The sequence below is a fragment of the Melanerpes formicivorus genome, unplaced genomic scaffold (genome assembly GCF_026170545.1).
Source record: "Melanerpes formicivorus ecotype bairdi unplaced genomic scaffold, bMelFor1.0.p_v2 SCAF_67, whole genome shotgun sequence".
In the NCBI taxonomy this organism is placed as follows: domain Eukaryota; kingdom Metazoa; phylum Chordata; class Aves; order Piciformes; family Picidae; genus Melanerpes; species Melanerpes formicivorus.
In genome coordinates this window covers 280,052-306,630 of record NW_027142419.1, presented here as the reverse complement: position 1 = coordinate 306,630, position 26,579 = coordinate 280,052, and the positions used below count along the sequence as shown (strand labels likewise).

Here is a 26,579-nt window from a genome sequence, read left to right as displayed (position 1 = left end):
TCCCCCCCTCCTAAGGCCAGCATCCCCCCCTCTGAGGCCAGCATCCCCCCCTCTGAGGCCAGCATCCCCCCCTCTGAGGCCAGCATCCCCCCCTCCTAAGGCCAGCATCCCCCCCTCCTAAGGCCAGCATCCCCCCCTCCGAGGCCAGCATCCCCCCCTCCGAGGCCAGCATCCCCCCCTCCTAAGGCCAGCATCCCCCCCTCCTAAGGCCAGCATCCCCCCCTCTAAGGCCAGCATCCCCCCCTCCTAAGGCCAGCATCCCCCCCTCTGAGGCCAGCATCCCCCCCTCTGAGGCCAGCATCCCCCCCTCCTAAGGCCAGCATCCCCCCCTCCTAAGGCCAGCATCCCCCCCCTCCTAAGGCCAGCATCCCCCCCTCCGAGGCCAGCATCCCCCCCTCCTAAGGCCAGCATCCCCCCCTCCTAAGGCCAGCATCCCCCCCTCCTAAGGCCAGCATCCCCCCCTCCTAAGGCCAGCATCCCCCCCTCCTAAGGCCAGCATCCCATTTTTCTCCTGAGTCACTCCCCAGGCTCAGAATTCCCTGTTCCTGCAGAACAGAGGCAGGGCCCAAGGGCTGCTGTGGGAACTCCAGGAGGAAGCCTGGCTCCACACAGCTCAGGCTCACACCCACCAGGCAGAGTCACTCCCCCCAGCTCCACACATTGCTAAGCCTGCACTGGATCCAGCAGAGGCCCAAGGGCCACACATCCTTCAGCCCTTTTTCATGCAGTGACACCTCAAAGGACTCCTGTGTTCAAGAGCAGATGGTAACTGGTGTTGGAAACAACTCAGCTGCAATGAAGCAGTTGTGCTGAACTCAAGCATGAAGCCAGGCTGGGTGAGGAGTGGCTCAAGAATGGTCTCAAGGAGGAGGACTTGGGGGTGTCAGCTGATGAAACACTCCCCCCATGAGCCAGCAATGGGCACCTCCAGGGATGGGGACTCCACCACCTCCCCGGGCAGCACATTCCCATGGCCAATCTCTCTCTGTGTAGAATTTCCTCCTCACCTCCAGCCTAAACCTCCCCTGGCACAGCTTGAGGCTGTGTCCTCTTGTTCTGGGGCTGGCTGCCTGCCTGGGAGAAGAGACCAACCCCCACCTGGCTCCAACCTCCCTGCAGGGAGTTGGAGAGAGCAAGAAGGTCTCCCCTGAGCCTCCTCTGCTCCAGGCTAAGCAACCCCAGCTCCCTCAGCCTCTCCTCCCAGGGCTGTGCTCCAGACCCCTCCCCAGCTTTCTTGCCCTTCTCTGGACACCTTCCAGCAGCTCAACCTCTTTCCTAACCTGAGGAGCCCAGAACTGGACACAGGACTCCAGGTGTGGCCTAAGCAGTGCTGAGCACAGGGCACAAGGACTTCCCTGCTCCTGCTGGCCACACTCTTCCTGCTGCAGGCCAGGATGCCCTTGGCCTTCTTGTCCCCCTGGGCACACTGCTGGCTCCTGTTTGGGCAGCTGTCAACCACTACCCCCAGGTCCCTCTCTGCCTGGCTGCTCTCAGCCACTCTGCCCCCAGCCTGTAGCACTGCCTGGGGTTGCTGTGGCCAAAGTGCAGCCCCTGGCACTTGGACTTGTTCAATGCCATCCTGTTGGCCTCTGCCCATCTGTCCAGTCGGTCGAGGTCCCTCTGCAGAGCCCTTCTGCTCTCTAACTGACCAACATCTGCTCCTAATTTGGTGTCATCTGCAAACTTGCTGATGACTTTCTGGTCTGTGCAGCCCAAGCAGTGCAGTTTTTCCTGGGGAGAAATTCCCCAGCTCCACAGATCTTCACTTCAAGGCATGGGAGCAGATCTGAGCCTTGCCTGGAGGCACATTAGCTGCATCAAGCAAGGCCCTGGATGTGGTGTATGCATTTCAAACCCTGCAGCTGATCCATTCTGAGTTTCATCACTCTGGGACTTTCTGAAAGCTAACACATTCTCCTCTGATGACAAAGCAAAGATGATCACCTCCCAGAGCTGTAATTGCAAACAGAGCCTTGAAACACAACCAGGGGAAGTTAGTGCCTGCTCTGTCTATAAAGAAGTCAAGTTCCAATTCTGCCATGGCAGCAAGAACTGCCATGAGGAGAGGCTGAGGGAGCTGGGGTTGCTTAGCCTGGAGAAGAGGAGGCTCAGGGGAGACCTTCTTGCTGTCTACAACTCCCTGAAGGGAGCTTGGAGCCAGCTGGGGGTAGGTCTCTTCTCCTAGGCACCCAGCCCCAGAACAAGAGGACACAGTCTCAAGCTGTGCCAGGGTAGGTTCAGGCACAGCTTAGGAAGAAGCTCTTCACAGAAAGAGAGATTGGCCATTGGGATGTGCTGCCCAGGGAGGTGGTGGAGTCCCCATCCCTGGAGGTGTTTAGGAAGAGCCTGGCTGAGGCACTTGGAGCCAAGGTTGAGTTGATCAGATGGTGCTGGGTGAGAGGTTGGACTCCATGATCTCTGAGGCCTTTTCCAACCTGGTGAATTCTATTCTAACTTCATTGAACCACAGAATGGGTTGGGTTGGAAGGGACCTTCAAGACCACCCAGTTCCAACCCCCTGCCATGGGCAGGGACATCTCCCACCAGCCCAGGCTGCTCAAGGCCTCATCCAGCCTGGCCTTGAAGACCTCCAGGGATGAGGCACCCACAGCCTCCCTGGGCAGCCTGTTTCAGAGTCTCCCCACCCTCACTGGAAAGCAAGGAGCTGCATGGACAGTGATGCCAATTTCCACAAGTGCTCCTTACAAGGCTTATCTGCCCAAGCTAAAGCTCTCTTTTTGGTGGAGATTCAGAAGCCCTTCTTGGAGCTGCTGCCAGCCTCCCAGCAGCCTGTTTACAAATGATGGCTAACTGCATTCCAAGCAGGGCAGGCATTCCCTGCCAAGGCACATCACCAGCACCACGCACAGCCTCTTTCAGGCAGCACCTGCCCAGTCCTGTGACTGACAAGGCCTCTAATGAGCTCTAATTGAGGAGTGGGCAGCCTGAAGAATGCAACAACAGAGGAGGGAAAAGGGCAAACCACCAACTGCTCTGCTAATGAGTGAGAAGTGCCTGGGCTGGTGAGGGCCAGTGACCCAAAAATTCTTCTTCTTCCACCGAGCCCTTTCGCTCCGTGGTCAGGTTCGGAGCCTTTCCCCTGCCAGCCCAACACTTGGGGGCAGCAATGGACAGGCTTGAACGGGGCCCAGCCACTCCTGCTGGCACCAAGGTGCTCTTCTGCAACAAAAGAGCAGGGGAGATTGCTTCATCTGCAGAAGAGGAGGCTCTCTACAACCCCCTGAAAGGAGGTTGGAGCCAGGTGGGGCTTGGTCTCTTCTCCTGACGAACAGGTGCTAGGACAAGAGGAAATGTCCTGCAGTTATGCCAGGGGAGGCTCAAGGTGGACATGAGGAACAGTTTCCCCCCTGAAGGGGTTGGCAAGGCCTGGCCCAGGCTGCCCAAGGGTGTGTTGGCATCCCCATCCCTGCAGAGAGGAAGAAATTCTTCCCAGACAAGGAGATTGGCCATGGGAATGTGCTGCCCAGGGAGGTGGTGGAGTCCCCATCCCTGGAGGTGTTTAGGAAGAGCCTGGCTGAGGCACTTGGTGCCATGGTTGAGTTGATCAGATGGTGCTGGGTGATAGGTTGGACTTGGTGATCTCCAAGGTCTTTTCCAACCTGGTTCATTCTGTTCTATTCTATTCTAAAACCAGCTGCAGAGCGTGGCTCTGAGGGAGCCAGAGGGACCTCGGGGAGGGAAGTTGCTATGGTCGTCCTTCCCTGCAGCAGTAGCAGCACTGAGGCTGGAACAGGGCTGTCAGACCTGTGAATTGAGTCTGTCTGTCTTGTCTGTAGGGAGGAGGACAGGAAACTGCTGGAGCAGGTCCAGGGGGAGGCCATGAAGCTGATCAGAGGGCTGGAGAAGCTCTGCTGTGGGGACAGGCTGCAAGAGTTGGGGTTGTGCAGCCTGGAGAAGAGAAGGCTCCAGGGAGACCTTAGAGCAGCCTTCCTGAAGGGGGCTACAGGAAAGCTGGGAAAGGACTTCTGACAAGGGCTGGGAGTGACAGGGTGAGGGGAAATAGCTTTGAGCTGGAAGAAGGCAGATTGAGACTGGAGATGAGGAAGAAACACTTTCCAGTGAGGGTGGGGAGACACTGCAACAGGTTGTCTAGGGTCCCTGGAGGTGTTCAAGGCCAGGCTGGATGAGGCCTTGAGCAAGCTGGGCTGGTGGGAGGTGTCCCTGCCCACAGCAGAGGGGTTGGAGCTGGATGATCTTGAAGCTCCCCTCCAACCCAACCCTTTCTAGGACTCTATGGAACCAAGCAAGGAGGCAGCAGAAGCCCAGATGGCATCCTCCATAATTCCACCAACTGAATGAACCTGCTGCTGCTTGTCCTGCATTTGGAGCCTGCCCTTTTACTTCCAGGAGGTTCTTGTCTGGTAACAGCACAGGCAAGAGAATGAAAAACCAACACTGAGCTGGAATGGTTTGGATGAAACTTGGCCCAAAAGGTCACAAATCTGTTTGGCTTCTGTTGGTTCTGCAAGTCTTAGAGGGGGCAGTGCCCACAGTGCTCTTCTCAGAGTGGAGGCTTCAGTCTCGTGGAGCTCAGGCTGAGGGGCTGCAGAAGAGGTCTGCAGAGGGCTCAGCAGTGAAGAAACCACTCTGGATTTCAGCAGTTATTTCATTTCTGCCTCCAAGGAGGGTCTGCAATCACCAGGGTGGGAATCACACAGACCCTGCTTCTACCAAGCCTCCTTTCAGCTGCTCTGGCTCATGGCACACTTCCAATATGAAAGGAAGCCCAGCCAGGGCAGATGGAAAGCATGCAGAGCACTCATCAGCACCATCCAAAGCTAATTCCAACATTCAGAGCTCCCCAACCACTTCCCAACTCATTGGAAAGCAACTCCATACCAATCACACAGCCAAGCTCACCACAGCTCCCCAAACAACTCTTCTGAAGGGTCCTTGGAGCTGCTCAAGCCCTTCAGCCCTCCAGATGCCATCAGAAAGCCAACCATGTTGCTCCACATCACATCAAGGACTGCCTGATTCTGTGTCCCACCTCCACAAATGAGCTTGCCAAGAGTTGTGCTGATGCAGATGGAGCCAATTACCAAATGCTTTCAATCCCTTCCAGCAGGGAGTTGTTTCTCTCCTGACCCATGAAGCTCTCTCACCTCTACCCTGACTTATGCAACTTAAAAGCAGGAGTCAGAGTTTGGGCAATTTAAGCCAGCCACAGCTTTTTGTGACCATGGAACTTCCTCCCAAGCAGCTTCAACACCACCCCAGAACAGACCTCCCCAGCTAGACTTGTAAGCAGCTGCTCTTCTGCACATGGGTGGCCAGCAGGAGCAGGGAAATCCTTGTGCCCTGTGCTCAGCACTGCTCAGGCCACACCTGGAGTCCTGTGTCCAGTTCTGGGCTCCTCAGGTTAGGAAAGAGGTTGAGCTGCTGGAAGGTGTCCAGAGAAGGGCAAGAAAGCTGGGGAGGGGTCTGGAGCACAGCCCTGGGAAGAGAGGCTGAGGGAGCTGGGGTTGCTTAGCCTGGAGAAGAGGAGGCTCAGGGGAGACCTTCTTGCTCTCTCCAACTCCCTGAAGGGAGGTTGGAGCCAGCTGGGGGTTGGTCTCTTCTCCCAGGCAGGCACCCAGCCCCAGAACAAGAGGACACAGCCTCAAGCTGTGCCAGGGGAGGTTTAGGCTGGAGGTGAGGAGAAAGTTCTTCCCAGCAAGAGAGCTTGGCCATTGGGATGTGCTGCCCAGGGAGGTGGTGGAGTCCCCATCCCTGGAGATGTTTAGGAAGAGCCTGGCTGAGGCACTTGGTGCCATGGTTTAGTTGATCAGATGGTGCTGGGTGATAGGTAGGACTTGATCTTTGAGGTCTTTCCCAACCTGGTTAATTCTATTCTAAACAGCCCACACATGATATGAACAGTTTAATTAAAAGGCACTAATTGAAATAGCTGCTGTGTGCAGAGCCATCAGAGTTCTAGGGGCTCTCAGACAAGGTTTGTAAGCATCATAGAACTGTCAGGGCTGGAAGGGACCTCAAGGCTCAGCCAGCTCCAACCCCCCTGCCATGGGCAGGGACACCTCACATCACAGCAGGTTGCTCACAGCCACATCCAGCCTGGCTGCAAACACCTCCAGGCAGGAGGCTTCCACCACCTCCTTGGCAACTTGTGCCAGGCTCTCACCACCCTCCTGCACAGTGTTCAGCCCTGTCACAGAAAAGGGGATGCAATCCAAAAAGCTGGGGTCAGTGTGGGGAGAGAAGGCAAATGGATTTATCATTTATCACAGAATGGGTTGGGGTTGGAAGGGACCTCAAAGCTCATCCAGTTCCAACCCCCCTGACATGGGCAGGGACTCCTCCCACCAGCCCAGGCTGCTCAAGGCCTCATCCAGCCTGGCCTTGAACACCTCCAAGAAGGAAGCAGCCACAGCCTCCCTGGGCAACCTGTTCCAGTGTCTCACCACCCTCACTGGAAAGAATTTCTTCCTAATCTCCTGTCTCAATCTCCCCTCTTCCAGCTCATCCTGTCACTCCCATCCCTTGTCCAAAGTCCCTCCCCAGCACTCCTGTAGCCCCTTCAGGTACTGGAAGCCTGCCCTAAGGTCTCCCTGGAGCTTCCTCTCCTCCAAGCTACGCAATCCCAACTCTCTCAGCCTGTCCCCACAGCAGAGCTTCTCCAGCCCTCTGATCATCTTCATGGCCTCCTCTGGACCTGCTCCAGCAGTTCCCTGCCCTTCTCACTACAGACAAGACAGACAGACTCAATTCAAAGGTCTGACAGCCCTGTTCCAGCCTCAGTGCTCTCTGCCTGCCAAGATTCAGCAGCTCTGGTCAGAAATCAGTCATCTATTTAGCCTGCACAATTGAAACAAGTTTTCCCAGCTACTCAGAGTAGGAGCTGTAGAGATTAACTCCCTACATTAGCAATGCCTTGAGTCCCACCATGCTCCACACTCTTCTGAAGGCCAGTTGACAGCAGCCAGCCTGTTATAACCCAACTGTGCCTCACAGGATGTGCAACTAGTGAAGAGCATCCTCCTGCAGTTAGTTTTCCTCACCAGCAGGTTGTAGACATTCAAGGCTAGACTTGATGGAGGCCCTGAGCAACCTGATCTCGTTGGGCCTTGGAGGATCCCTTCCAACCCAATGCATTCTGTGACACTGGGGGAGAAGGAAAACAGAGCCAAGCAGACAGCTGGCACTGCTGGCCAATGTGCTGGATTCTTTTGGGTGCTCACTGACTGCAGAACACCTGACAGAGCATAAAGCAGAGCTAGATTTGGGTGTTCTCCAGAGCCCCAGTGTTCTGACACATTGGAGCAGCTCTGCTACCAGGACAGGCTGAGGGATGCTCAGCCTGGAGAAGAGCTCCAGGGAGACCTAATAGCAGCCTGCCAGTACCTGAAGGGGGCTACAGGAAGAATGGAGAGAGACTCTTTACAAAGGCCTGCAGGGACAGGCCCAGGGGCAATGGCTTCAAACCAGAGCAGGGCAGATTGAGATTGGATGTCAGGAAGTAGTTCTTTACTATGAAGGTGGTGGAACACTGGAACAGGCTGCCCAGGGAGGTGGTTGGGACCTCATCCCTGGAGGTATTTAAAGTGGGGCTTGACAGGGCTCTGGGCAGCCTGATCTAGGGGAGGATGTCCCTGCTTGCTGCAGAGGGGATGGACTGGATGACCTTCAGAGCTCCCTTCCAACCCAGACCATCCTATGATTGCCTCAGCAACCTACCACAGGAGCTCTGTGTCCAAGTGCAAGCAGCCAGGTAGTTTATCAAGAGACAGAGACATCCATCAGCCTTGTGTGAACTGCTCCAAACTACTTTCACTAAACAGCAGCCTCCAAGCTGGTGATTACTTCCAGACAGCTGCTAATGACCCCTCATCCAAAGGCTGGCTGAGCAGGCAGAGTAGTTAGAACCTGTTGGCTCAGCCCAAAACAAACACCTGGATTCCTGGCATTGTTTGGGCAAGTGCTGGGTGACAAAGAGAGAAACAAACCACCCCACCTGCCAGAGGCTCTTAGGAAATGTTCTTGCATACCAGCCCTTCTTTCCAGACAGCTCAGAGCATCCCATACTCACCAAGTCAATGAGGTCACTGAGATTCTTCTCTATCTGCTGGGGAGGCAGACGCCTCATCAAATCCAAGGCACAATCCAGCTGCTGCTCACTCTGCAGAGACAGGAACAGAACAGAACAGAATTAACCAGGTTGGAAAAGAGCTCAGAGATCATCAAGTCCAACCTCTCACCCAGCACCATCTGATCAACTAAACCATGGCACCAAAGGCCTCAGCCAGGCTCTTCCTAAACACTTCCAGGGATGGGGACTCCACCACCTCCCTGGGCAGCACATCCCATGGCCAATCTCTCTTGCTGGGAAGAATTTCTTCCTCACCTCCAGCCTGAACCTCCCCTGGCACAGCTTGAGACTGTGTCCTCTTGTTCTGGGGCTGGCTGCCTGCCTGGGAGAAGAGACCAACCCCCACCTGGCTACAACCTCCCTGCAGGGAGTTGGAGAGAGCAAGAAGGTCTCCCCTGAGCCTCCTCTTCTGCAGGCTAAGCAACCCCAGCTCCCTCAGCCTCTCCTCCCAGGGCTGTGCTCCAGACCCCTCCCCAGCTTTCTTGCCCTTCTCTGGACACCTTCCAGCAGCTCAACCTCTTTCCTAACCTGAGGAGCCCAGACCTGGACACAGGACTCCAGGTGTGGCCTAAGCAGTGCTGAGCACAGGGCACAAGGACTTCCCTGCTCCTACTGGCCACACTCTTCCTGAGCCAGGCCATCCCCCTGCCACCATCCCTGAGCCAGGCCATCCCCCTGCCACCATCCCTGAGCCAGGCCATCCCCCTGCCACCATCCCTGAGCCAGGCCATCCCCCTGCCACCATCCCTGAGCCAGGCCACCCCCCTGCCACCATCCCTGAGCCAGGCCATCCCCCTGCCACCAAGTGTCCAGGGAACACATCACACACTGCTGCAAGAGCTGCACTGCTTGCTGACTGGTAGGAGACACAGCTCCCACTTCCAAGCAGCAGCCTGGTTTGTACAAATACCAACAGACTCCCATCAAGTCCAGCACCATTTGATCATAGATTAGTGGCAAAAGAAAGGTCTTCCAGAGGAGGGATTGAAGAGCACAGCTTCAACTGGTGCCATGCTGCTGATGGAGAGCACTCCAGGCCTCCCCTCACCAAACCTTGCTGTCAGTGTTCCTGCAAATGCTTCATGCATGTTTTTCCAGGCTAATTTCCATCACAGTCTGGGTTAGGGAACTGAAAGTTCCTCCTCCCCAGGCAGTTTTTACACTTCCTCATTTGTATTGTGCCATTCAGCTTGAGATAAGCAGCAGCCAAGACAGATTCTGCTCCAGCACTGAGCTCTCTCCCTGCTTCAGCTGCACCAAAAAGCAGAGTGGAACACACACAAAGGAGGATCCCATATCGCCTTCTTGCTACAGAACACACACCAAAGCTGCCTGTAACTGGGAAATCAGGGACTGGAGTCATCTGGGGAAAGATCAGAGGGCTGCAGCACCTCCTGTGCAGGGACAGGCTGGGAGAGTTGGAGCTGCTCAACCTCCAGAAGAAAAGGATCCAGGGAGAGCTCAGAGCAGCCTTGCAATACCTGCAGGGGCTCCAGGAGAGCTGGGGAGGGACTTTGTACAAACCATGGAGTGACAGGATGAGGGGGGATGGCTTTGAGCTGCAGGAGGGCAGATTTAGACTGGAGATGAGGAAGAAATCCTTTAGAGTGAGGCTGGGGAGACACTGGAAGAGGTTGCCCAGGGAGGCTGTGGCTGCCCCCTCCCTGGAGGTGTTCAGGGCCAGGCTGGATGAGGCCTTGAGCAAGCCTGGGCTGGTGGGAGGTGTCCCTGCCCATGGCAGGGGGGTTAGAGTTGATGATCTCTGAGGTCTCCCTTCCAACCTGAGCCATTCTAGGATTCTATGATTCCAGTTGTTGCTGACACTTAGAGATGTTTAAGACCAGGCTGGATGAGGCCTTGAGCAAGCTGGGCTGGTGGGAGGTGTCCCTGCCCATGGCAGGGGGGTTGGAACTGGATGATCTTGAAGGTCCCTTCCAACCTAAGCCATTCCAGGGATCTCTGAACCCAAACTGAATGAGGAATCAACTCCAACCTCCCCAGCCCAGGCTGTCTGACTTGCTGGCTGTTCAGTAGTTCTCTTTTGCAAGGGAGAGGGCAGTTCCTGTGGCTCTACAAACACAAATGGGATCAGAGGCACTGCAGCTGGCTGCAGAGCTGACCACCTCCTTCCACTGAACACAGGAGACCCTTAAAACTTCACTTTAGAGTCAGAAAATGTGCCACAGACATTACCAAAGCCACTGGAGGAGCTGAGCCACCTTCCTGACATAACCTTTAGCTCTCCTGCTCACCAGCAGATATAAACAGACACCTTGCTGCAAGACTGAGAGTGCCCAAGTTCTGCCACAGTTTGCTTGCCCTGCTTCTTCCCCTCCCTTGTTTCTCTTTGCCAGCCCACAGGCAACAACTTCAGCTTCCATTTCTCCCCTCCTGCCTTCTGCCCAGCCCTAAATGTTTGCTTTAAAGCCTCCCCAACTCCAGCAGTTCTTTTATCACATCATGCATGGCAGCCCCCAGGTCAGGGAGAAACAGGAAGCAAAGTTTCCTGCAATTAAGCCATACCCTAGCAATGAGGAAAGGAGGGAGCTCAGCTCAGGGCACAGCCATTACCAAAGCTCTTCTGAACAGGAACTGCCCTTTCCCTTGCAAGAGAGAGCTACTGAACAGCCAGCAAGTCAGACAGCCTGGGCTGGGGAGACTGGAGTCGATTCCTCATTCAGTTTGGGTTCAGAGATCCCTGGAATGGCTTAGGAGGTACAAGGAGATGCCAAGAGGCATCTGAAGGCACTGGGTGCATGAAATGATGCTGCATGGTTACAGGGTCAGCAGAGCTGCCTGTCAGGGCTGTGAGCATGCTTGTCCTCAAGCCAACATCTGCTCTGGGAGTGTGCAGGCAGATGTTCCAACCTCCCTCATGCAGTGCTTGCAAAACCAGGCCAGGTCCTGCTGCCTCAGTGCTGTGATGGGGCTCTTGCATTTTGTTTAGCTAAGGTTTCCCCTCTCTCTCTCCATCTGTCTGACAAAGAGAGTCTCAGGTTGTGTCAAACCCAGACTTAGAGTGGGGAAAACCCTCCCTGTGCAGTAGCAGGAACCTGGCTAGGTCTCTGTGTTCAGTGGAAGGAGGTGGTCAGCTCTGCAGCCAGCTGCAGTGCCTCTGATCCCATTTGTGTTTGTAGAGCCACAGGAACTGCCCTCTGCCTTGCAAAAGAGAACTACTGAACAGCCAGAAAGTCAGACAGCCTGGGCTGGGGAGGTTGGAGTTGATTCCTCGTGCAGTTTGGGTTCAGAGATCCCTGGAATGGCTTAGGTTGGAAGGGACCTTAAAGATCATCCACTTCCAACCCCCCCTGCCATGGGCAGGGACACCTCCCACCAGCCCAGGCTGCTCAAGGCCTCATCCAGCCTGGCCTTGAACACCTCCAGGGAGGAAGAATCCACAGCCCCCCTGTGCAACAAGGCATCAACCTCCATGTATCTGCCATAATCTCTTGCAAAGCAGGATGAACTGAGCCCAGGAGCAGAAGGCTGTGACAGCTGTCACCCAATGACACACTCAAGTAACACATAAACCTCCCCAGGCTCTTTAGCCACTTGGGTAAGGTGACAAGCAAATCCTTGGCTGAAATGAACCTCAAGTTACTTCTCCTGGAAAGCAACTCCAAACTGATCCCTGAACTACCACCACATTTAAGGCTGAGAGCCCCTAGGGCTGTTGAGCCTGGAGAAGAGCAGCCCCAGAGAGGATCTGAGCAATGCTCAGCAAGAGCTAAAGGGCAGGGGGCAAGAGGCTGGAGCCAGACTCTGCTCAGTGGTGCCCAGGGACAGGCCAAGGGGCAGTGGGCAACAAACTGGAAGCCAGGAGGTTCCACCTGAAGAGAGGGAGGAAAGTTGTTTGGTGTGAGAGTGCTGAGCCCTGGAGCAGGCTGCCCAGAGAGGCTGTGGGGTCTCCTGGTGTGGAGAGCTTCCAACTCCTCCGGGCTATTGTGCTGCTGGGTGAGCTGCTGGGGGTGCCCTGCTTTAGCAGGGGGGGGTTGGACTGGCTGAGCTCCAGAGGTCCCTTCCTACCCTAGCAAGCTGGGGGGGCTGTGGGATATCCATGCACAGAAGTGCTGCCTATGGCTTTCAAACCCTTTTCCTTCCCTTCATCCCACGCTCAGGGGAAGGGGAAACCAACTCATTTGTTTTGCTGCTAACCTTTCAGGCCCCTGAGAGAGGTCCTGCCTGGATGGCCCAAGGCCTGCCCAGCCCCAGCAGCCAAGCCCAGGCAGGGGCTCTCTCTGACCTCATATTGTCTTTACCTCCTGCTATCTCTTATGTCAAGGCAGGAAAGCTGGCACACGGTCACCAGGTCGTGCTCCTCGCTCTGGGATCGTGGGAACACTGAGGGAAGTGAGCTCCATCCTCCTCTGCCAGCTGGGATTGCTTAATACACACACATAAACCCCCTCAAAACCTAGGGAAAGGTGATGCTAGAGAACCAGCACCGAAGCTGCAACCCCAGGGGAAGGGTGATACAGAGCCACAGTTCAGGGATAGCTACTGGATGGAGCCTCCCCCTCTGGAGTGGTTTGTGGAGTCACCAAACCTGCTTGGACTGAGCACTTCTGGGATAATATAGACACTCACTGCTTAAAGCAGAGCTCATCAAACCCCAGAATGGCCTAGGTTGGAAAGGACCTCAGAGAGCATCAAACCCCAGAATGGCCTAGGCTGGAAGGGACCTCAGAGAGCATCAAACCCCAGAATGGCCTAGGTTAGAAAGGACCTCAGAGAGCATCAAACCCCAGAATGGCCTAGGCTGGAAGGGACCTCAGAGAGCATCAAACCCCAGAATGGCCTAGGTTAGAAAGGACCTCAGAGAGCATCAAACCCCAGAATGGCCTAGGCTGGAAGGGACCTCAGAGAGCATCTACTGAGCTTGGACTAATCACTTCCAGGACAATATAGTCACTATCTGTTTAAAGCAGAGATCACAGAACCACAGAATGGCCTAGGTTAGAAAAGCACTCAGAGATCATCTTCTCCAACCTCCCTGCCATGGGCAGGGTCACCTTCCACCAGCCCAGGCTGCTCAAAGCCTCAAACAACCTGGCTCTGAACACCTCCAGGGCATCCACAACCTCCCTGGAAGCATTCTAGGCCAGGCTGGACAGAGCCTTGAGCAACCTGGTCTAGCATGAATCCATGCTGGCACAGTGAAAAGGCAGCACAAAGCCCACAGATGACAGAGCAAAGTGCTGGCTACATCTGCTGTGTCCTATTCCAGCACTGATGAAGTAACTCTACCAGGAGCTTTTGCTTCTGGTTCTTTGCCTGGAGGTGAGGCTCTAAAACCCAAGTGTGGTCAAAACCCAGCCTTTGGTACCAGCCCTTCACACCCAGAGCAGCTGGAGGTCCTTAAGAGACAGGAAGCATCCCAGGTGCCACATGAGCAGCACAGGGTTCTCTGACCTTACAGGAGTGAGCACTGTGCTGTTAGTGCACAGCAGTGAAGTGCTCAGGAGGGGACTGGATGTGGCACTTGCTGCCATGGTTTAGTGGCCATGAGGTCTTGGGTGAGAGGTTGGACTTGGTGATCTTTGAGGTCTCTTCCAACCTTATTGATTCCATGATTCTAACTGGGAGTGGGGAGTTAGCAGTGGCACTCAAAAACCCCACAAAGCCTCCACACAACTTGTGCAGGGGCAAGGTGCTCTTCAGGAACTCAGGATCTAGGTCATTCCACCCCACAGAACAGGGGGGGATGGAAGGGACCTCTGGAGATCACTGAGCCAAAAGAGGATCACCTAGAGAAGGTCACAGAGGAACACATCCAGGTGAGTTCAGGATGTGTCCAGAGGAGACTCCACAACCTCCCTCCTCTGGGCAGCCCCAACCTCCCTTCTCCCAACCTCCCTCCCTGGGCAGCCCCAACCTCCCTTCTCTGGGCAGCCCCAACCTCCCTCTCTTAACCTCACCTGCTTTGGATTTCCCCTTGCCCAGCTCTCTTGTAAACCTGCAGGCTGGTTTCTCCAGGCCTCCAGCCAAAACACTTGCACAGAATCCTTGCCTTTGGACATGGAGAGGCTCCTAACCCCCTGCCCACTGGGAGGTGATCAGACAGGCTGTCTCCCAGGCTGGGCTGCTCTCTAGCCAAGCTCTTGGAGGTTGCAGGGCTTAATGAGCTCAGTGTTTACTTGAGAGGAGGCTGTTTTCCACCATCCCTCTGCTTCCTGCAGCACAGAGCTCCTGGGGAGGAGCAGGGAGTTCAGGCAGCCAGCCTAAATGAAGTTTTATTACAGCTCCAGTCACTGAAGGCTTTAGAGATCACAGGAGTCTCAGAGACTGAAAATATTAGCTCAGATGAAAGCTCCCTTAATAAGTTTCCTCTGAAGATGTTTGGCTATCTAGAATCTCCACTTGAGCATCTGCTGGGGTGTTCCCATGGTACCAGCAGAGGGGAAATGGTTTGAGTGTGTCCACAGCAGCAGTTGTGTTTGTTCAACCTCCTCTGCCTCAATCAGCTCTTGACTCAACTCACTTCCAACAGAGAAACTCTCTCACAACAGCCACAGGCCTCTGGCCCAGGGTCTTGAGGCTCAAGTGAAAATAAACAGAGCAGAAAAGAAATGAGTTGGGGAAAGGTGCAGTGAGTGGCACAGGACAGCTGCACAGCTCAGTTCCAGCCCTGCTGTGGTTAGAGCTGGGCAGGACACACAAATAAAAGCCCAGAGGACACACCAAGAGCAAAAAAGAAACCAGGCAGGAGGCTGAATTGCCTTGGGGCTGCCCACTCATCACCTCCAGCTCCTGGGGATGAGAGGGACAGGGCAGAGGAGTGGCTGGCATTGGCCTCCTGGCCAGGCACAAGGCTGAATTGCTTTGGGGTTCCCCACTCATCACCTCCAGCTCCTGGGGATGAGAGGGACAGGGCAGAGGAGTGGCTGGCATTGGCCTCCTGGCCAGGCAGAAGGCTGAATTGCCCTGGGGTTCCCCACTCATCACCTCCAGCTCCTGGGGATGAGGGGGACAGGGCAGAGGAGTGGCTGGCATTGGCCTCCTGGCCAGGCAGAAGGCTGAATTGCCTTGGGGCTCCCCACTCATCACCTCCAGCTCCTGGGGATGAGGGGGACAGGGCAGAGGAGTGGCTGGCATTGGCCTCCTGGCCAGGAGACTGGGTGCTGCTGAGAGCAGGCAGCCAAGAGCATGCAAAGCTCCCAGCTTCCCATGCAGCCCCTGCAGGGCATGGCACCCAGACACGCTCTGCCAGCCAAGGCAATCACCCCAACCACACCTGCAGTGTGCCTGGCACAGAGCTGTCACCTCAGAGAGGAGGTCACCAGGAGCCACACCTAAAGCCTTCCAGACAGTGCCACCAGCAGAACCAGACACATCAGAGACTCTGCTCATTTGCCCTTTCCAGACACCAGCAATCTGATGAGTTACAACCCAGCAGCACCCTGCAGCTTCTCAGTGGGACCTTGGCAGATGCAGCTCAGGGCAGACACAAAGATGCACAGGCTGAGGTCACAGCCAGCACGGGCACGGCAGACAATGCTCTGCTGGGGTGCATGAAGAGGAGTGTGGCCAGCAGGCCAAGGGAGGTTCTCCTCCCCTTCTACTCTGCCCTGCTGAGGCCACATCTGGAGTCCTGGGGCCAGTTCTGGGCTCCTCAGTTCTACAGAGACTGCAAGAAGGTCTCCCCTGAGCCTCCTCTTCTCCAGGCTGAGCAACCCCAGCTCCCTCAGCCTCTCCTCCCAGGGCTGTGCTCCAGACCCCTCCCCAGCTTTACTGCCCTTCTCTGGACACCTTCCAGCAGCTCAACCTCTTTCCTAACCTGAGGAGCCCAGAGCTGGACACAGGACTCCAGGTGTGGCCTAAGCAGTGCTGAGCACAGGGCACAAGGACTTCCCTGCTGGGAGAGAGCCCAGTGGAGGCTCCAAAGAAGCTGAGGGGCCTGGAGCAGCACTGTGAGGAGCAAAGGCTGAGAGCCCTGGGAGTGTTGAGCCTGGAGAAGAGCAGCCCCAGAGGGGAGCTGAGCAAGAGCTAAAGGTTGGGGGGCAAGAGGCTGGGGCCAGACTCTGCTCAGTGGTGCCCAGGGACAGCACAAGGGGCAGAGGGCACAAACTGGAACCCAGGAGCTTCCATCTGAACAGGAGGAGAAAGTTGTTTGGTGTGAAGGTGCTGAGCCCTGGAGCAGGCTGCCCAGAGAGGTTGTGGAGTCTCCTGGTGTGGAGAGCTTCCAACCCCCCCTGGGCATTGTGCTGCTGGGTGAGCTGCTGTGGCTGCCCTGCTGGAGCAGGGGGTTGGACTGGCTGTGACCTCAGCCTGTTCAGGGGCTGCTCTTCTCCAGGCTCAACACTCCCAGGGCTCTCAGCCTTTGCTCCTCACAGAGCTGCTCCAGGCCCCTCAGCAGCTTTGGAGCCTCTGCTGGACTCTCTCCAGTACTTTCCTGTCCCTCTTGCACTGGGCAGCCCAGCACTGGCCCCAGTCCTCTGTGTCGTTTCACACTTGACTTAGAATCATAGAATCAATAAGGTTGGAAAAGATCTGAGAGCCCAGCACTGGACCTCTGTATAGCCTCACTCCTGACTTGAGTCACTTCCTGCAGCCTCACAAAGACTTTGGCCCCTTCTGGACACCCACCCTTCAGATGGCCTCAAGATGTCCTGGCCCCTGCAGATAAAGCCAAGGCCTCTGAGCTGCTTCACACACAGCTGGAGGGCTGGCAGCACCTGAACTGCCCACACTGAACATCCAGGCTGGCATCTCAACTTCCAGAAAACACAAAGATAAGCTGAAAAAAAAAACAACTTGAAGGGACACCCCCCCCCAAAAACAAACTAGCACATTTGCCCAACTTCCACAATCTGAAGTGCTCACACATCAAATCTCTTTGGTCAGTGGGCAGCTCACAAGCACAACAGCTTCACAAGTGAATACAGGGTCAGAAGCACCCAACACAAGGACTATTTCCCCCCCTCCCCATCCTTTTATGTTGCAGACAACTCCCACCTTGTAAATCATTTGATTTCCTCTCAGCTGTCCCAAGTGGAATGGTTGGCTAAGGGTTCAGCTCTGTGCCACTAAAGCATTAGGGGGTTTATTTCCCCCCCCAGGTTCAACACAGCTTCCCCTCCTGCTCATCATTTCAAGCCCTGCCAACTTCCAGATGCCCCAAAGGCAGGAGATTCCCTTCCCAGGTGGCATAAGGCAGCAGCACTGTGGCAAAGGGGGCAATTCTTGGAGCCTCTGGCTAATGAAAAGCACAGGAGTGAGTGAAGGGGCAGGATTCCCTTCCTGGCTGCCAGCATTCACTCCTGGGGATGTGGGATGGGAAAGGGAATAACCTCCCAGAGGGTTACACAAACCCCAGGCTAGTTCTGCACCCAGGACACTGCCATCAGCTGCATGGGTTCAGGGGGGATGTTAGGAAGAAGTTGTTCCCCAGGAGGGTGGTGAGAGGCTGGCACAGGCTGCTCAGGGAGGTGGTGGAGTCCCCAGCCCTGGAAGTGTTCAAGCAATGTGTGGCCTTGGCACTTGGGGCCAGGGTTTGATGGCCATGGTGGGGCTGGGTTGGTGGTTGGACTGGATGGCCTTGGAGAGATTGTCCAACCCAAACAATTCTCTAGCTCTAAGCTACAGTCCTAAACCAAAGCCTGGCAGGGGGGTTGGAACCAGATGATCCTTGAGGTCCCTTCCAACCCTGACAATTCTGAGTCACTTTTGAGGCTGTTAGGGAGGGATAGGACTGGGGGGGATGGAGCAGAACTAGAAGAGGGGAGATTGAGATTGGATGTGAGGAAGAAGTTGTTCCCCAGGAGGGTGGTGAGAGCCTGGCACAGGCTGCCCAGGGAGGTGGTGGAAGCCTCCTGCCTGGAGGTGTTTGCAGCCAGGCTGGATGTGGCTGTGAGCAACCTGCTGCAGTGTGAGGTGTCCCTGCCCATGGCAGGGGGCTTGGAGCTGGCTGAGCCTTGAGCTCCCTTCCAACCCTGGCAGTTCTGTGATTCTATTATTCCTTGCAAGTTGCTCTGCTGCATTATTTTTTCCTCTTTAGGAAATCTCTCCTGGCAGATCCTGTCCCAACCCATTTGTGATGTACTTCTGAATCATTGCATGGGTTGGGCTGGAAGGGACCTCCAAAGGTCATCTAATCCAACCTCCCTGCACTCAGCAGAGACAGCCTCAGCCTGCTCAGAGCCTTGTTGAGCCTGACCTTGAACATCTCCACAGATGAGGCCTCAGCCACCTCCCTGGGTAACCTGCTGCCATGTTCCACCAACCTCACAGTGCAGAGCTTGTTCCTAACATCCAGTCTAAATTTCCTTGAAGATCATCCAGTGCCAACCCCCCTGCCATGGGCAGGGACACCTCCCACCAGCCCAGCTTGCTCAAGGCCTCATCCAGCCTGGCCTTGAACACCTCCACAACCTCCCTGGGCAACCTCTTCCAGTGTCTCCCCACCCTCACCAGAAAGAATTTCTTCCTCACCTCCAGTCTCAATCTCCCCTCTTCCAGCCTCACTCCATCCCCTCTGGTCCCACCACTCCCAGCCCTTGGCAAAAGTCCCTTCCCAGCTCTCCTGCAGCCCCCTTCAAGTACTGGAAGGCTGCTCTCAGGCCTCCCTGGAGCCTTCTCTTCTGCAGGCTGAACAGCCCCAGCTCTCCCAGCCTCTCCTTGCAGGGGAGGTTCTCCAGCCCTCTGATCACCTTGGTGGCCTCTCTGGACCCTCTCCAACAGCAGTTCCATGTCCTTCTCATGCTGGGGGCACCAGAACTGGCTGTGGGACTACAGGCTGCCCAGGGAGGTGGTGGAGTCCCCATCCCTGGAGGTGTTCAAGAGGGGACTGGATGTGGCACTTGGTGCCATGGTCTAGTCATGGGGTCTGTGGGGACAGGTTGGACTTGAGGATCCTCGAGGTCTCTCCCAACCTTAGTATTACTGTGTGTGATACTGTGTGAGGTGAGGTCCCAGCAGAGCTGAGGGGCAGAGGCACAATGATTTATAGAACCACTGCATGCTTTGGGTTGGAAGAGAGCTTTAAGGCCATCCAGTTGAACCCCCTGCAGTGAGCAGGGACCCTGCAGATGGTCCCTTGCTTGCTCAACCACTTTTCCATCTATCACTCCTGTTGATGCAGAGCCCAACACAAGCCTCCACCAACAGCCAGAGCCACCACACACCAAGAGAGGAGCAGGGAGGACCAGCACCAAGGCCCTTGGGAGCAGGCTTTATCCATCCTGACCTTTTGCCACTGCTCACTCCTGATTCCTGGCACCAGTGTTTTGTCTTCTGGGGGAACAGAAACAATGTTTTATGTATTCAACTTGTCGCTGGGAACACCACGATGAAATTGACTGGCTTTCATCTGCTGCCAAGAACTCCTGCGAAGCAGAAAGTCCTCTCCCAATAAATCAGAGTGCCCAAGGGAACCTGCAAGAGGGGAAAGGGGGGCAGCAGGGCAACAGCTGCACAGGGTGCAGGCTGCAAAGCAGCAGCTCCCCCCCCTCTGCTCTGCTCAGACCCCACCTGCAGCACTGCCTCCAGGTTGGCAGCCCCCAGCACGAGGAGGACCTGGGGCTGTCAGAGACCACTGAATTGAGTCTGCCTGGCTTGTCTGGAGTGAGAAAGATGTGGAGCTGTTGGAGCAGGACCAGAGGAGGTCACAAAGGTGATCAGAGGGCTGCAGCACCTCCCCTATGGGGACAGGCTGGGGGAGTTGGGGCTGTTAGGTCTGCAGAAGAGAAGGCTCCAGGGAGAGCTCAGAGCAGCCTTCCAGTAGCTGAAGGGGCTGCAGGAGAGCTGGGGAGGGACTTTTGCCAAGGGCTGGGAGTGACAGGATGGGGAGCAATGGCTCTGAGCTGGAAGAGGAGAGATTGAGACTGGAGATGAGGAACAAATTCTTTAGAGTGAGGATGGGGAGACACTGGAAGAGGTTGCCATGGGGGGCTGTGGATGTCCCCTCCCTGGAGCTGTTCAAGGCCAGGCTGGATGAGGCCTTGAGCAGCCTGGGCTGGTGGGAGGTGTCCCTGCCCATGGCAGGTGGGGTTGGAACTGGATGATCTTGAAGGTCCCTTCCAACCTAAGCCATTCCAGGGATCTCTGAACCCAAACTGAATGAGGAATCAACTCCAACCTCCCCAGCCCAGGCTGTCTGACTTGCTGGCTGTTCAATACTTCTCTTTTGCAAGGGAGAGGGCAGTTCCTGTGGCTCTACAAACACAAATGGGATCAGAGGCACTGAAGCTGGCTGCAGAGCTGACCACCTCCATCCACTGAACACAGGCCTAGCCAGGTTCCTGCTACTGCACAGGGAGGGTTTTCCCCACTCTAAGTCTGGGTTTGACACAACCTGAGACTCTCTTTGTCAGACAGATGGAGAGAGAGAGGGGAAACCTTAGCTAAACAAAATGCAAGAGCCCCATCACAGCACTGAGGCAGCAGGACCTGGCCTGGTTTTGCAAGCACTGCATGAGGGAGGTTGGAACATCTGCCTGCTGACTCCCAGAGCAGATGTTGGCTTGAGGACAAGCATGCTCACAGCCCTGACAGGCAGCTCTGCTGACCCTGTAACCATGCAGCATCATTTCATGCACCCAGTGCCTTCAGATGCCTCTTGCCATCTCCTTGTACCTCACAGAACCCCAGCACGGTGGTGGCTGGAAGGGACCTCTGGAGCTCAGCCAGCCCAAGCTCCCTGCCCCAGCAGGGCAGCCACAGCAGCTCACCCAGCAGCACAATGCCCCAGGGGGTGTTGGAAGCTCTCCACACCAGGAGACTCCACAACCTCTCTGGGCAGCCTGCTCCAGGGCTCAGCACCCTCACACCAAACAGCTTTCTCCTCCTGCTCAGATGGAACCTCCTGGGTTCCAGTTTGTGCCTCCTGCTGCCCCTTGTGCTGTCCCTGGGCACCACTGAGCAGAGTCTGGCCCCAGCCTCTTGCTCCCCAACCTTTAGCTCTTGCTGAGCATTGCTCAGCTCCACTCTGGGGCTGCTCTTCTCCAGGCTCAACACTCCCAGGGCTCTCAGCCTTTGCTCCTCACAGAGCTGCTCCAGGCCCCTCAGCAGCTTTGGAGCCTCTGAGGGACTCTCTCCAGTACTTCCTTGTCCCACTTGAACTGGGGAGCTCAGCATTGGACCCAATCATCTGTCTAGTTTCACACTTGACTTAGAACCATAGAATCAATAAGGTTGGAAAAGACCTGAGAGATCATCAAGTCCAACCTATCACCCAGCACCTCCTGACAACTAAACCATGGTTCTAAGGGCCTCATCCAGGCTCTTCCTAAACACCTCCAGGGATGGGGACTCCACCACCTCCCTGGGCAGCACGTCCCAATGGCCAATCTCTCCTTCTGGGAAGAACTTTCTACCCACCTCCAGCCTAAACCTCCCCTGGCACAGCTTGAGGCTGTGTCCTCTTGTTCTGGTGCTGATTGCCTGGGACAAGAGACCAACCCCCAGCTGGCTCCAACCTCCCTTCAGGGAGTTGGAGAGAGCAAGAAGGTCTCCCCTGAGCCTCCTCTTCTGCAGGCTAAGCAACCCCAGCTCCCTCAGCCTCTCCTCACAGGGCTGTGCTGGAGGCCTCTCCAATGACTTGAGTCACTTCCTGCAGCTTCACAAACACTTTGCCCCCCCCAAGGTGCTGTGCACTCAAGCAAGCCTTGCTTTCTCGAGGCTGTGAAGGTACCTCCTAAGCAGCCTTCTTCCCCTGTCAGCTGCCTCTCACCCAACAGAAGATTGTTGCCATGCAACAGGTAATCACTCACAGGATCTCCTTCCTGACCTGGGCAGCCCTTCTCTAACGACTCCCCTGCAGCTCACCTCTGCAAGATCCTCCCCTGCAGCTCCAGCCCTGCAGATGCATCCTAAACTACTGATTAACATGCTCCCATCCTCCCACTCCACTCTTTCCCTGCACACCTACTACTAGCAGGCAAAGTGGGTTAGCTCAGGCTTTGAGAGGGAGCTGTGCAGCAGGTCTGTGTCGGTTCAGATCTCTGCTGCCCTGCTTTTCACACTCCCATTAGCCTCTTGCCTGCCATTCAAGCATTGCTGAGGGAGAAGCCCCATCAGTCCCTGGAGAAGGGCTGCTTCATCTTTACGGGGTCAATTAGCTCTTCCTTGTCAAACTGAAACCATAATTACTGGGAACACCACAGCTCTTGAGATTACATAGAATTACACAGAACACACCAGGTTGGAAGAGACCTCCAAGATCATTGTGTCCAACCCATCAACCAATCCAACACCACCTAAACAGCTAACCCATGGCACCAAGCACCCCATCAAGTCTCCTCCTGAACACCTCCAGGGATGGTGACTCTACCACCTCCCCAGGCAGCCCTTTCCAATGGGCAATCTCTCTCTCTGGGAAGAACTTCTTCCTAACATCCAGCCTAAACCTCCCCTGGCACAGCCTGAGACTGTGTCCTCCTGTTCTGGGGCTGGGTGACTGCCTGGGAGAAGAGACCAACCCCCACCTGGCTCCAACCTCCCTTCAGGGAGTTGGAGAGAGCAAGAAGGTCTCCCCTGAGCCTCCTCTTCTCCAGGCTAAGCAACCCCAGCTCCCTCAGCCTCTCCTCCCAGGGCTGTGCTCCAGACCCCTCCCCAGCTTTCTTGCCCTTCTCTGGACACCTTCCAGCAGCTCAACCTCTTTCCTAACCTGAGGAGCCCAGAGCTGGACACAGGACTCCAGGTGTGGCCTAACCAGTGCAGTGTACAGAGGCAGAATGACCTCCCTGCTCCTGCTGGCCACACTCTTCCTGATGCAGGCCAGGATGCCCTTGGGCCTCTTGGCTGCCTGGGCACACTGCTGGCTCATGTTCAGCCTACCATCAACCAGCACCCCCAGGTCCCTCTCTGCCTGGCTGCTCTCAGCCACTCTGCCCCCAGCCTGTAGCACTGCCTGGGGTTGTTGTGGCCAATGTGCAGAACCTGGCACTTGGATGTGTTCAATCTCCTGCCCTTGGCCTCTGCCCATCTGCCCAGCCTGTCCAGGTCCCTCTGCAGAGCCTCTCTGCCCCCCAGCAGATCAACTCCTGCCCCCAGCTTGGTGTCATCAGCAAATTTACTGCTGATGGACTCAATGCCCTCCTCCAGATCATCAATAAATTCCACAGGGCACTTGGTCATCCTGAGCACCCACAAGCATCTTGTCTGTGGTCCTCTCCCAGAGTCCTGCTGACCCTCTGGGATCCTTTCTTCTGCAGGCTCCTTGTGCTGTGTTCCAATCAGCCTGCTGATGAAAGCATCAGGAGAGGAACTGCTCAGCTGAAATGGAGGCTTCCTCTTCCTACAGAAGTCTGGCAGCTTGGCCCTGGCCTGAGAGGTCCCCTCAGCTCCAGCTTGGTGGTGTCTAACATGAGGAGCCATTTCCATCACCAGCACTGGGGAGAATGCACTTCTTTTAGCAGCAGGAGGCAAGTTTTACGAGGAAGGAATAAACTCTGAAGGGCTGAGCATCAGGAAATTCATTTCCTTGTGTGCTGCTCCATGAAGCTGCTGGAGTGTGTCCAGAGAAGAGCAACCAAGCTGGGGAGAGGTCTGGGGAACAGAGCTGTGGAAACTAGGGGTGTTGAGCCTGGAGAAAAGGAGGCTGAGGGGAGACCTCATTGCTCTCTCCAGCTCCCTGAAAGGAGGCTGGAGTGAGGTGGGGGTTGGTCTCTTCCCCCTGGTACCAAGTGATAGAATGAGAGGAAATAGCCTGAAATTGATCCTGGGGAGGCTCAGGTTGGACATGAGGAACAATTTCCTTCCTGCAAGAGTGGTCAGGCCCTGGCAGAGGCTGCCCAGGGAGGTGGTGGAGTCCCCAGCCCTGGAGGGGTTCAATAAACCTGTGGCCATGGCACTTGGGGACAGGGTTTGGTGGCCATGGTGGGGCTGGGCTGCTGGCTGCACTGCATGACCTTAGAGAGCTCTTGCAACCCAAACAATTCCCTGATCTGTACCCTATTACCAAGGTGACACCAAGCACTGTCCCTTATGCTTTCAACATCTCACACACTCAGCATCCCCAGTACTTTCTGCTGGGCTGCCTGCAGAGGCCTTGTCACCCTGGGTAAGCCCCTGTCACCCTGGCTAAGCTGCCAGCACACTCACAGCTGCCCAGGTTAAATGCACAGGCTCAGCACTTTCCAGCAGCCTGCAGTCTAGGAGCTGGGGTTGTAAATTCATGAGAGGACTCTGGCAAGTAATTGGATGCCTGGCAAGGCAGAGAGGTTATCTAATTAGCCCTCAGTGCTCTCCCCATGGCCTAAAAGGTCACCAAACTAGGTTAAGAAGCCTGCTGCTGGGCCTAGCCAGATGCACCTTGCTGACTGCCAGACAGTCCAGTTTTGGCCAAGGGATCCAGAGCTAAGGATCTGAGGTTTGAGACTAGAAAGTGATGGGGTTATGTGAACAGGTTCACAGATTGCACTGGGCTGGAAGGGAGCCTCCAAGGGCATCTTGGCCAACCCCCCTGCAGCCAGCAGGGACACCACAGCAGGTCTGTGGTGACAGGTTGGACTCAATGATCCTTGAGGTCTCTTCCAACCCTAGTCATACCGTGATACCTCCAACAAGATCAGACTTGATGTGTCCCTGAGCAGCCTGATCTTGGATGTCTCCAGGGCTGGGGCCTCAACCACCTCCCTGGGCAGCCTGTTCCATTGCCTCACCACCCTCACTGTGCAGAGCTTCCTCCTCATGTCCAACCTAAATCCAGCCTACTCCAGTTTCAAACCATTAGCCCTCAGCCTATTACTACAAACCCCTGCAGAAAGTCCCTCCCCAGCCCTCCTGCAGCCCCCTTCAGGTACTGGAAGGCTGCTCTAAGGTCTCTCTGGAGCCTTCTCCTCTCCAGGCTGAACAGCCCCAATGTTCAGCCTGTCCCCATAGCAGAGGTGCTCCAGCCCTCTGATCATCTTTGTGGCCATAAGACTATGACAGCTCCAGAACTCCTTCCCTTGCTGCACTTCCCATGCTCATCTATTCTTTTGGTCTGTTTATGCTTCCCAGTGCTGTTTCTGAACACAGCTGACCTACCCTCAAGTCAAAACTGCAGCCAGGCAGTGTCTGTGATCCATCTGTAAACTCTGCAAAACTGGGGGTAAATCTAAGCAGCAGAGACAGCTTCTGCAGGGGCCATGCCTCACCCAACATACAGGTGCCAGATCTGATCCACCTCAGATGGAATAGACCAGACCAGGTTGGAAGAGACCTCAGAGATCATCAAGTCCAACCTATCCCCCAACACCATCTGATCAACTAACCCATGGCACCAAGCACCCTATCAAGTCTCCTCCTAAACACCTCCAATGATGGTGACTCCACCACCTCCCTGGGCACCACATTCCAATGGGCAATCTCTCTCTCTGGGAAGAACTTCTTCCTAACCTCCAGCCTGAACCTCCTCTGGCACAGCTTGAGACTGTGGCCTCTTGTTCTGGGGCTGCCTGCTTGGCAGAAGAGACCAACCCCCACCTGGCTACAAGCTCCCTTCAGGGAGTTGGAGAGAGCAAGAAGGTCTCCCCTGAGCCTCCTCTTCTCCAGGCTAAGCAACCCCAGCTCCCTCAGCCTCTCCTCCCAGGGCTGTGCTCCAGACCCCTCCCCAGCTTTCTTGCCCTTCTCTGGACACCTTCCAGCAGCTCAACCTCTTTCCTAACCTGAGGAGCCCAGAACTGGACACAGGACTCCAGGTGTGGCCTAAGCAGTGCTGAGCACAGGGCACAAGGACTTCCCTGCTCCTGCTGGCCACTACTGTGCAGAGGAGCAGCTGCTTACAAGTCTAGCTGGGGAGGTTTGTCCTTAAGTGTTGGTGAAGCTGCCTGGGAGGAAGTTCCATGGTCACAAAAGCTGTGGCTGGCTTAAGTTTCCCAAACTCCAAATGCCTCCAGACCCCTCCCCAGCTTTGTTGTCCTTCTCTGGACAGGTTCCAGAGTTTTCCTTCAGTTTAATACAAAGTTAATCCTTACTCCCTCTGGACAGTGTTCACCTTACCAAGCTCTGAAGTAGCTCTCCCTGTGCTGATCCTAGAACTGTTTGGGTGGAAAAAGCTCTCTAAGCTCACTGAATCCAACTGTTGAACCAAGGCCACCATGGCCATCAAACCACAGCTCCAAGTGCCACGGCCACAGGTTTCAAGAACCCCTCCAGGCATGGGGACTCCACCACCTCCCTGGGCAGCCTGTGCCAGGGCCTGACCACTCTAGCAGCGGAGAGCTCCTAATACCAAACCTAAACCTCTCCTGGCACACCTTGAGGCCCTTTCTTCTTGTCCTATCACTTGAGTCTAGGGAGGAGACACCCACCCCCACCTCACTCCAACCCCCTCCCAGCTGTAGTTGCTCATCCCCTCCCCAGCCAGCCAAGCTCACACCTGTTCTGAGCACTGCATCCAAACCTCTCCCTGCTGACCCCTAAATCTGCACAGTGACAGGACTCAGTGGATAAAAACAGCTACTAAGTGCTGCAGTCAGCACAATGCAGGTGATATTTTACCTCATTCCTCCATTTCATGGCCTGCTCTCTCACTCTCTCTCTCTCT

General features: G+C 55.6%; 1 protein-coding gene across 1 annotated transcript in view; it reads right to left on the bottom strand.

The window, feature by feature from the left end:
- The window catches only part of CAPZB (capping actin protein of muscle Z-line subunit beta), a 74,856-nt gene that overhangs the window by 39,268 nt on the left and 9,009 nt on the right, over positions 1-26,579 (bottom strand). Inside the window, exon 2 of the mRNA XM_068162710.1 lies at positions 8,051-8,140. Coding sequence (XP_068018811.1) covers positions 8,051-8,140 — 90 coding nt within the window. The remainder of the gene's footprint in view (positions 1-8,050; positions 8,141-26,579) is intronic.